The 12126-nt window shown below is 40.8% G+C and overlaps 1 protein-coding gene across 3 annotated transcripts in view; it reads right to left on the bottom strand.

The window, feature by feature from the left end:
- Window positions 1–1194: 1194 nt before the first annotated feature.
- Window positions 1195–12126, bottom strand: part of LOC133464624 (estrogen-related receptor gamma-like) — a 39713-nt gene continuing 28781 nt past the window's right edge. For all 3 annotated transcript variants that reach the window (XM_061746706.1, XM_061746705.1, XM_061746707.1), the window contains 3 exons: window positions 10369–10551; window positions 3873–4142; window positions 1195–3785 (listed from right to left, as the gene is read on the bottom strand). In XM_061746706.1, coding sequence (XP_061602690.1) covers window positions 3541–3785; window positions 3873–4142; window positions 10369–10551 — 698 coding nt within the window. In that variant the 3' untranslated portion in view covers window positions 1195–3540. The remainder of the gene's footprint in view (window positions 3786–3872; window positions 4143–10368; window positions 10552–12126) is intronic.

Genomic DNA, 12126 nt, shown 5'->3' with positions numbered 1-12126 from the left:
TCGTAATTTTACGACTTTATTCTCGTAATATTATGACTTTATTCTCGTAATTTTACGACTTTATTCTCGTAATATTATGACTTTATTCTCGTAATCTTACGACTTTATTCTTGTAATATTATGACTTTATTCTCATTACATTACGACTTTATTCTCGTAATTTCCTTTTTTTGTTTTTTTGTTGGCCCTAATACTCCGTCGTATAATGGGGACCCATTATGAAGTATAAGTATAAAATTAAGTCATTCATTGAGCTGTTCAGGAGCAAACCGGTATTACAAGACATACAGGCCCACCCCCACTCCCACAGCAGATCTACTTTATACACCCCCACATGTGGCCACGAGTAGTACTGGCCTGAGTAGCTTCATAAACAGGAACAAGTAAAACCAGAACGAGGAGTGGATTGGAGTCGAGATGCTTGCTCCGCCTCCTTAAACCAGCCATTATAGACAGAGCTGAGAAGAAGCAGCTCAGAAAGCAGCTTTTTTTACTCCATTTCTCTATTTAGCAATACCAGTTTTGACCAAGTGGGGGCAGCATATCTCAAGAAAGTTCATGTGTCCCCAGTCATCAGTAAGTTATGTTAGTTGCTTGTTTGTATTTGCCCCCACGTGATCAGAAATGATGTTGCTACATACAGTGCCTTTAAGGACTAACTACACAGAAAACGAATTGTTTAACTTCAAATCTGTAGCCACTGGTCGCCGGTATCAGACCTCGGTGCTCTGTATCAAAGGCCTCTCCCACATTAAGTCTCATCTCATCAGATTTATTTATTTTTTACGGAGGAGCTCTCCTGCATTTAATACCCTAATCAGCATTCATACCTTGCTGTGATCATTCGAGAAAATGCTTTTTTTATTGAGGAAGTGATCTCACCCTTGAGTGCCAGAATCAGCCCTTTTTACAGCCCATCTCCTCTGGGCCTCATCCATCACAAGTACGCCCGAACTACGCAGCCACGGGACACGTACTAACTCATCTAAGAAGGGGGACATACGGACACGTGTAGTATATCACTCAAGATCACTAACTCACTCACCGCCAGCTGAAGTGGTGAAAATCTTCCGGCTTGATTCAAATCCCCTGGAGCGCTCAGTGACTTTTAATCAAAGATGAATTACTAAAAAAAAAAAAAAAGTTTTATTTCTGCTGAAAAATAAACAGGGACAACGGGAAAAATAGGTTTGTTTTTGCTTTTTAATCTGTATTTCTATCAATTCATCAGTCTTCATTATTTCAGCTCTCTTGTCTTCACTCCAGAGTATTTATCAGTAGTGTTTTTCCAATTACATTTTCATTGTTAAAAATATTTTTATAACATTTTCTGTCACTGCACTTTCAATAGAGGTCACAAAAAAACATAAAGAATGTATGCAGTGTCATATATAAACAAAGATCATTATCTACTGCAGTCCAAAAGCTGCTGAAACCCTCTAAAGACTTCTATGTGGGCACTAAGTTCAACGACTTTAAATGTTATTCATATACTGACACTCACACTGCCATTACAGAGGATTTACTTGACAAATTAATTGATAACAGTCACAAAATGCCCTCAAGCCCTCCAACATGTACATTACAAACAATGTATCAAGCGGCTCAACAGCTTGTAAATGGAGGGGATAACAATAAAGCCTTGGTGGACTATTATTACTATAAATAGTATATTAGAGATGGGGTTGTATCTCTCCGGATCAGTGCATGACGAAGCGATGAGCTGGATGCCTCTGCATGTTTGAGCCTCAGCAGGCAGCTGATGACCGGCGCTCTCCGGGGCCACTGTTAAGACTTCATTACATTATGGCTGTTAATTATAAATCTCCGTCCAACTGGGCTCCGATGGCCTAAATGTGTCTAAATGTGCCATAATAGGCCCTACGTGAGAATGACAGTCCATCGCAAGGATAGCCGTGCCGACCAGACTGCGCCCACCCGCCAGCTCTTGATGAACTTGCCCCAGACCTTGGTTTCAGGGAGGAAATAGACACTCAGGTGAGCTTTTGCATTAAGGGTTTTGTCTTTATTGCCCCCCCAACCCGAAAAAAAAAAAAAAAAATCAACCTGAGAATAAAAACAGCGCGGTATTGCTCACCCAGAAAAAAAAAAAAAAGGCTATTCCTGTCTTCTAACATCTCTGCTGGCATAAGACATGTACATACAGGAAATCTAACATGAAAAATATTCAAACTGATAACGTCTGAACATCCCATCACAAAAATATGTAGATTATAGTGTCACAGTACTTTTTAAAGTTAAATAAGGGGGCAAGACTTGGACATTTTATGACTGAAACTCCTTCCAAATTGAATCCTTTCATTCATGTGCAGCAAAAAGACAAATTTCACGACTCTTCAAACGACACACGTTAAAATATGAACAGAGCGCCATCACCAGGTTCCCCACACCTTTAGGGCTAAAAGGGGGAGAAAAAAAAATATAGTGCACACATTGTAACCCTACATATCTACCATAGCAAAGACATGGCAGCCTTTTTATATAAAGCCACAATCGTCTTCTTTTACGCAACTTTACATCATTGTCCTTTAAGCTGTCTTTCATGTCATATGGTGTAGGTATCAGTGCTGGAGCAGAGAAACTAGTTTAAAAATAACAAAACAACAACAAAAACATGTTAGTGATATCAGTTACAAATCTCTTAAAAAAAAAAAAATCACTGCAATTGCTTATCCATAAGTAAAAGAAACGAACAGAACAGAGCCACTGTTAAATAAATATTACTTTGCTGTTGCATCATGGTATTAAGTACTCGTTCCCTGATATTCTCGGCTAAAACCAGGAGGAAACTGATGGTTGTATCAGACGCTGATGGCTTCCTCGCTTCCCGTTCACCACGCGCGCATCAGCGTAGCGTTCAGATTGACATTTTGCAATACACAAAACAGAGCATAGAAGCAGGTGTGAACGTCACGAGCAACGCGACATAATCGAGGACGTTTGCTGGTATTCTTCGTTAAAATTCATCTGTAGTCTTGAACAAGACATAAAATCACATGTCTATTAGGAAACATTTAACGCTTCTATACAAAGAGAACAAATAAAAACACCAAATCATGAAAGGTTCTCCCAACGCACTAGAATGCTGATTTTACAGGCTTCAAGATGGACAGAATCATCCACGAGGATCTTCAAGTATCAGGTGGTCTTTTGAACAAAAGAAAAAAAAGAAATGTTTGGCATTATACTGTAAATATCTATAGAAGGCAATTCTTCTGCTTTACGCTGTAGGTCCTTTCTGCCTTCATCCTTTAAAGCAAGTCAGCACACTCATGTGAGTGACGGACGGCCTACGCTAATTTGCTTTGATTCCCACTCCAGTTTGAATTTTCATAAGGAAGTATGAGGAATTTGACTCCAACTGTTCCAGCCTCTTTATGACTTTATTGTCAAATGCAAAGCTGAAATGGACGAATTAAAAAAAAAAAAAAAAGAGTCAAACTCTACCGTAACCCGTTATCCTTCCTCTCATCCTAACCTTCTTGGTCAGGACGAAACTGATGGCTGCTTGTGTTCTGATCAGGCTTTGGCCTCCAGCAGTTCGAGGAATAGCTTGTGCATAGGCACGCGGCCGTCCTGTTTGATGCTGCAGAAGTGCTGGACGGCGCGGGCGGCCGTCTGACGGAGGAGAGGCAGGGTCATGATCATCTTGCCCGCGCGGCGAGGGTCCTCCGGGTGATGTGCCGCCTCATAGTCCTGCAGAGCCCCGTGAAGGACGTCCTGGAGTCTCTGAACTGCCTCTAAGTCTTCTATTTGCATGGAGTCTAAAGAGAGAGATGAATTTGAAAATTTAAGGTACAGTATTAAAACATATAATGCACCCAATCTCTGTGATACGAAAAGTTTAGTACCCGAGTTTGCAAGCGCGATAGCTTTGAGGACCACAAACTCCTCCTTCTCCAGTCCCATGCTCTTGTATTTCTTCACCAGCTGCAGGATGGCATTGTTGAGGTCCAGCAGCCCGGCCAGCTTCGACTGCTCCTCGTCCATGACGTAGTCCTCTGCGTACACCAGCTTGTCATCCAAGGCCAGCGAGCGAAACACCACTCGAAGGATCAAGATCTCCATCCAGCCGCTCTGCAGGAGACTCATCTGGTCTGCCAGAGATAGCGAGGGGAAGCCTAAAGAGGTATAAAAGAAAGAGTCACCTTTAATACTTTATAGCAGTGTTTCCCAACCTGGGGCCCGGGCCCCCCCTGGGGGGGCGCCAGAGATCTCTGGGGGAGCGCGAAACTGCTTTGAGGATATGCAGTTGTAAAAATTATATTTGCACATGTTAAATAAATAAAAAATCATAATAACACACCTAATGGAATACAGTAATCCAAGTCTGTATAAACCCACTTAGAAATATATTTTGGTAATTTTAAAATACATAATACATAAATAAGTTATTTATCAGGATAAAAACTTAAAAACGTATTATTATATCATTATTCAACATTTAATCATACTACTACTCCGACAGGTTGTTAAAGGAAAAATTAAAAACAAAATTTGCTCTCATATTAAAAGAGACATTTTTCAGAAATATTTGTATGTCCTTGCAATTATTTTTTTGTGCGTATTTTATACATTGGTGACACAAAAGGAAGGTGAGAAAAACTAAGTACAGGGTAAACCAAAGAGAAATGTATCAAAAAAACATAATTAATGTTCATTTTTTCAATTAAAGGTTTGTAACGAATAACTTTACTCTTTTGCTGCTAGTATACGGGTTGGGGGGGGGGCTTGCTGGTCTTAGACACAAGTAGGGGGGGCTCCAAGGAAAAAAGGTTGGGAACCACTGCTTTATAGGATGGGAGCAAAACAGATTATATTACAAGAGTTATTCCATATGTCAGGGTTGGAAATTGGGTAATCGAAATTCCTATTTGTCACTGAATGCACCATCAGAAAACAGTGGCTCTGCCTTTACCAAACCCTTGTAAACATCATCCACACAACCAGTAATCCAATGTTAATCTATAAAAACTTAAAACAACACACTAACACACATGTTTAGGGTGCTTCCGACGAAGGATCATGTAATGAGTTCATTCATGTTTTTTTTTTTGTGGCACTAGTGACCTTTATTGGGAAAGTAGGCAGACAGGAAACAGGAAGAGAGAGGGGGGAAGACACGCAGCAAAGAGCGACAGGCCGGGACTCGAACCTCCGCTGCCTGTTCGAGGGCAGAAGCCTCTGTAAACGGAGCGCGCTCAACCCACTGAGCCATCCAGGGCCAGAATTAATTCATGTTTCCACCTCTGTATTACCGTCTCTACAGTGCCGTGTTCTGACGATCCGGACCTGTCAAAGCCCTGACAAAGCAAGACCGTGTTCGCCCCAAAAAGGGTCTGTGACCTGACTACAAATGCAGAAAATGTACATATTTATGAATAAAATTACCAGTCCACTATTTTCCCGTCAGTTAGGTGTGTATTAGTGTGACCTTGGTTTTCTGTGTTGAGTGATGGAAGTTTTCAGATGATGTATAGTGTGCTCCCTCACACAACAATGATGTGATTTAATGATTATTAAGTCTAATCTGAGAGCCACATTTACATTTGATAGATAGCTTGGAGCTGCAGGACAGATTTTAAATAACACATAGTCTAATAAAAGTGACCATGCAACCATCTGCTGCAAAGCAAAGTGCAAAAATATGCTTAAAATAGGAAGTTTGTGGCCTTTTGACCAAATTATGTCGCATACATTTCAATATGATCTCAGGTATTGGTACAGGACGCAGAGTTGTTGAAGTTTGGTCGATACGAGGGATGAAAATCCCAGTAATTCTGACTCTGACTCTGTCACGAGTCCTTTCATAGTTTCCTCTCAGCGGCTGTTTGCCTTCAGGCTGCAACCATATTGAAATTCACGCCTCCAACAATTCCAAACAATCCTCAAATTTAACACAGGCTACATCTTCCAAATTTGCATTTTCTTAAGTATTCTTGGTGGAAATATCTCCCCCCCAAGTCCAGCAGAAATAACGAATGATGTTGCTAATGAGGTTTTAGGGTGGCTTATCCATGTATATTAATGTCACTGTGGAAAATATGCCTGTGGCAGAATGATTTCGCTTCTGACGGGGCCACGCAGCAAAGGTCAGAACGAAGGACAAAAGAAATATATCGGCGGTACATTTAATTACTCTCCGTAAGACACACCCTACTTTGATTGACAATTACAGCCCACATGAGTGTGATTAAAGCCCCTAACCAGCACCTGCATACACACCCTCACACACACGTTTACTGTAATTAAACGGATGATTTTACAGAGCAGCAGGAGGAGCAGGGGGAGGAGGAGGAGGGGAAGGAGTTGGTATTTTTGACACCATCGGTGATTGTTATCAGGATCCACTGCTCTTTAAAATCACCGTGACGACGCCAGTGGCATCCATTTCCTCACTATCGTCCCCCGATTGATTGGACACGCCGCCAGTGCCGAATTTCATTGGTCGATAGGGATCGGTATTCTCGTTGCAGGGCCATCGATCAGGGGGGCCTGCATGAGCCCGTGTTTGATGCAATCTCCAGCAATTTACTGATAGATTGTTTGGACGAATACAAGTTAAACCTTCAATAAAAGATATTTCAAACGAATTCAGCAGAGATGGAACAGGGCAATTTCTAAATTTGTCTCCGTTTATTATCGTCACTTCTTAGCCAGCCTATTATGCCGCTCTCTGACAACAGTACGCAACCTTGTTCGTTCAATTCTAACAAGATAATGAAAATGTGCCATTTTGCTCTGAGCAACATTTCAAAAGGACTCTCCACATCGGTTTGACAATTGTATGGAAACGCAGCTAAAGTTCACATGTCAGCGCGGCAGTCACCCCACAGTCGTCTTAAACACACATATATTCGGCAGCCAACTTGCATCAAAGACTAAAAAAGACAGGGAGAAAAAAAAACAAAGAGGGCAGTTGGTCTTTAGCCAGCTCATCTGCCAGTCTGGCCCTCAGACTTCCAGCCGCATCACTGTCAATCTGCCTGATAAGAGTGGACGCGGAGGAGGGGGTGCAGGCAGGACAGTAGCCCCATCACAGTCACCTCCCCCTGGGCAAAGAACTCAGATGGCCTGGGACGCTACGCCCAGGACCCTGTATCTCCCAGCAATGGGGGCTGTGTGTCCTGCCACTCATCCAGAGCAGATGTGACACGGCCATTACGCTGCCAGGAAAGGCCAGACTCTTTTTTAAATACCCATTTTCTCTGTGTACGCGTCTCTTCCAACTACCGTTTTCATTTGTTTCCTGTCGCCGCTCAGCTGTCCAGGTCTCCTCCACTACCTCGGCTCTTCACCGAAACAATGCCGTTGTCCAGTGTTTCCTTTTGTTTCCCTTCATCAAGTCCTTGTGATTGTTCCTTTTATCTCCGCTGGTCACATCTTTCTTCCCTCTGTTTGCCTCCGACTGTTTTTGTCTCTGTCTTTTTCGATATAAACTGAAAAGGTTGATCAGTGATGTCAACCACAATGTCTTGTGTCACTGGGAGAACAGGCTTTTTAGGTAACGGTGCAATAATATCATAGAAAAGTTACGACATGCTACAGGACGGTGGATCCGTTAATGTATCGCTCTGTTGTTTTTATTGTTTAGAACAGGGGTCGGCAACCCAAAATGTTGAAAGAGCCATATTGGACCAAAAATGCAAAAAACAAATATGTCTGGAGCCGCAAAAAATGAAAAGTCTTTTATAAGCCTTAGAATGAAGGCAACACATGCTGCATGTAGCTATATTAGTTATAACTAGGGGAAGATTTTTTTTCATTATGCACTTCGAGAAAAAAGTTGAAATGTCGAGATTAATGTTGAAGTACAATCTCGAGAAAAAAGTCGAAATGTTGAGGAAAAGTCAAAATGTTGAGAAAAAAGTTGAAATGTCGAGGAAATAGTCAAAATTTCGAGAAAAAAGTTGAAATGTTGAGATTACAAAGGAAAGGAAACAGGAAGAAAAAAAAGAAAAAGAAGAAGAAAAAAAGGAAAAAAAAAGGTCGAACATTTTTTAAAAAGCTCCAGGAGCCACTAGGGCGGCGCTAAAGAGCCGGATGCGGCTCTAGAGCCGCGGGTTGCCGATCCCTGGTTTAGAATATGCATATTCGTCCTGCATTGAAGCATTTGTAAAAGTAGTGAAAACATTTCCAGAATATCAAACGTTAAAGCAAAAAAGCTGAGTCTACGCATTTAAAAAATTTGGTTTTAATTAACTGCAATTTTCTACATTTATAATCAGCCAGATGATAAAGTTGCCATTAAGACAAAAAAAAACTATAATCCCAGTTTTGTTTTTGAGCCTTTTGTGAAACCAAAAAAAAAATATAAACAACTATTGAAAAGTGACAAAAATCTCATATTTGTCACAAGTGATTTTGATCTTTGATCATCAACTGCTGCGTAGGACGTCTCCTTTCAAGCTTTTCCTTCTTCCTCACGATGGGACTTTTTCTTTTCTTTTGCATGTTTGGTATTTTTGGTGACATATCAGAACCTTGAATAAAATGTGTTTGACATGTGTATAAAAACCATGGCTCTCTGTCCCCTTTTTCCTCCTCTCCATCTCCCCCTCAGGTGGGTATCTGCTGCCTCTCACCGCTGCTCCGCTCCCGCGGCAGAATCTTTCACTGGCAAAGGGCTACAAATATACACCCATCCGTCAGACTCCATCTGTCTTGTGCGCTGACAGTAAAGAGCCAAAAAACTGGGGAGAAGAGGCCGACGGTAGCAGGCCGACGGGTGAGAAGGGCTGAGAATGTCAAAGGAGGAGGAGGAGGAGGAGCTATTGAAATTCTTATGAGGGACACAAAACACACTTAAATGGCTTCCTCATATCACTTTGTTGGAGGAAATACAGACCTGAAAATAGAAGCGATAACACACACATGCACTTGTTTGTTTTGTAACCATATTAGAGACCAGACATCAACGAAAAAAAAAACAACCCAGGTGCTTTTATCGTCTTTTGTGTTTTGGGTAGGAAAACATATCTGATAACGTAGTTTGAAGGGAAAATAAAAGATAAAAATAGCAGATGGAAGGGAAACTAAGGACGGTGATGGTGTCTCTTGGGTACCAATCACTGGAAAAGGGGAGTTAAACACAACAATTATTAATCTTATGTTTTATTACTCTCCTGTTTTATTACCTCCTTAATAAAAGTTTTATGCTAGAAAAGATAACTAGAATCCAGAAAAAATGATTGTTTCAGCTCTCCATGACAAACACATTTAAACAAATGTACATTTTTGTGGTATAACATTAAATAAATGAATAAATTCATTGCAGATTTCAAGATAACCAGTGCAAGTACAAATAAAGTCATTTTTGTTCAGACAATTTTTCATCTCATATATCTCATAATATGCAAGAAGCGTCTTACCAGCTCATCAAACGGTCGTTAGTCAACAGAAATTGTACACACAGGAAAAAATGCTAATTTCTTCTTCCATTTTCGCTGTTCTCAGATTACTGAGAACAGCGAGACTGAGATTATGTTTCAATAAATCACGTTGTTTGGACATCAGCCATTACTGTGAGATTCGCCTTTTTTTCCTGTGACTGATCAAATAGACAAAGAAGAGAGTGGGCAGACTGATCAATAATGAAAAGAAAGCCTACCTCCCACTCTTTAAAAAAAAAAAAAGTGATTTTCAGAGAACTTAAAATGCTTACAGTTACTTAAATAAGGTCAAAAACTCTCCCAAAGACATTAGAGTTCACTTGTATAATCCTGTCTGTCTACTCTGATTTTAGCCAAAATATCTTAAAAAGTCAAATATTCACGGTGCAAGCCTCTGCTGCACGTGATGGCAACCACTGACTTAGCCCAATACCGGCATCTAAATGCCACTAAGCTGTCAGAATGCACTTGCCATCCACTTTCCACCCTTTCATCTACAGAAAAGAAAGAAAGAAATAAACCTCCGGACATCCTTTCCGCTATTCCTGTATCAGAGGACAAGCTCAGTGCGTTCCAAGAGCCAGAAGGATTTCCGTAATTTAGACTGTGCAGGGAGACGGCTGCGACCCAGGAAGCAAATTAAAACTTCCATGTGGCCACTGGTCATGTGGTTCTTGTGGGAACACGCTTCGGCCAGCAAGGGCATGGCACGCAATTTAGAGTGCACACACAGACAGAGGATGACTGACGGACAACAAACAGTGTAGCCAACAAACCCCCCCCCTCCTCTGAGCTGCCAGTGAGTGTCTTGGCAACGACCAGTCTGAACAATCCCTCCTCTGATCTGATTACAGACTTAGTGGACCTAATATGTGTGCGTGTTTGTGTGAGTAGTGGGGTTGTCTGAGTGAACGTCTGAGCGAGTGAGGCAGTGTGCTTGGAGCCTGAGTCCTACCGGGGATGTGTTTGGCCCAGCCGATGTTGACCACCAGCTCTCTGTCAGCCAGGTCGCACAGAGTGGTCAGAGCCTTGATGTCGCTCTCGGGTACCGTCGGGTCCGGCATGGCGAAGATGCCTTCTGGCTCGGCGACCAGCAGCAGAGAAACCACTTTGTTCTCCACCACACCACCTGCAGAAACTACAGAAACAGACTTTATTACTAACAAAACTTTTCTTTAGATGAAAATTTGAATTATGATCATGCGTATTTATTACATTTTTTTTAAAGGTAAAAATATTAACATACAGGCACATTTTATGATTTTGATATAGCTTATTTTGTGACAAATTGACTTGAATGTTTTATTTGAGATTTGCACAAATGTTTTATTATTTGCACAACTGTCAACCTCAGTGGAAAAGTCTGCCTGTTACTGTCTACATTGTATTAATTGCACAGTGTATTTTAATTTAATTGTTATGCAGGAAAGGGATATTTGTTTTATTTTATTCAAGAAGCATTTTTATTCTATATATGCAGGCAGATTATTTTTATTTCATTTGTTTTATACATTTTGATATTGTGCAGACCTCTGTTAATAAAGGAACCTGTGTGACATTTGGCACGAGGTTTTGTATTAAAACTGACTTTTTTTATAAGGGTTTGCCTAAGAAAAAAATTAAGCTAACAGAGATGCTATGCTATGATGCTTTGGGGGAAACCCCAATTATGGCACAGAAAAAATATCGATATATATCGAGTATCGCCATTTAGCTAGAAAATATCGGGATATGACTTTTGGTCCATATCGCCCAGCCCTAATTATGATCATGCGTATTTATTAGATTTTTTAAAAAGATAAAAATATTAACATACAGGCACATTAACACAGATGCATCTATCAATTCTTTTTTTTTAGAATAAATATTTTTTTTCTATTGGCTCCTGCTGCCAGTGAATCTTTTCTGAAGGAACACTCATTCACCAAACACAACATTACGCTACACTTTGATTATTTCATTGCTTTTAACAAGTGTCGTTAACTACTTTTAACCCCAAATGGCTAAAGCCTTTATCTAAAAGTTAAATTAAAGCAGCACAATGTAACTTTCAGCTTTTGTTGAGTTTGGCGGCTCCTTTGGACAAAAGCGGTAGTGCTTTACCAGAAAGAACACTACGTTTCCCATGAGCACCAGCGCGTACTGCCGGAAAACTCCTGTCCCCGTCACGTGCATTTGTTTTGATAGTGAATGAACGGGACAGACTTTCAAAGCTACTTTTCTGTTTTCAGCGGTCGTTTGCAGGATGGATAGCGAAGAGGTAATGTATCTACTTTTGGCTAAACAATATAATATGACGATGTTGAAAATCACTAAGTTCAACTTGGTTTTATTAGTGAAGTCATAGCACCCTCGCCCCCCTGTGCTGTTTCAGCGAGATAATGCGCCCCGAACTACAAACTCATACGCTAGTCCAGCATACTTACTGACAAAATTAAAAAAAACGTTATAACCTGTGAATAACTGAATGCCCATTCCTTATATTTTGCAGATCAGCCCTGCACAATTTTACAGTTCTCCGGAAAAATACTAGAACCCAAGACGAATCCCCTGTATGTGAAAACATTCTAATTTTGATTCTTATTGAACATAGAACTCTACATTTAAATTTGTATCATAACAATTCTGTCTCTCTTGTCGGACATCCCTCCTCGTCTTTCATCTCACGCCAGCGAGTGAACGCGGGGCCAATGTTTATTCTTGTCCGGGCATT

This window comes from Cololabis saira, chromosome 18, assembly GCF_033807715.1.
Source record: "Cololabis saira isolate AMF1-May2022 chromosome 18, fColSai1.1, whole genome shotgun sequence".
Classification (NCBI taxonomy): Eukaryota; Metazoa; Chordata; class Actinopteri; order Beloniformes; family Belonidae; genus Cololabis; species Cololabis saira.
The sequence above is the reverse complement of the archived record's forward strand: the minus strand, read 5'-3'. Positions and strand labels throughout refer to the sequence as shown.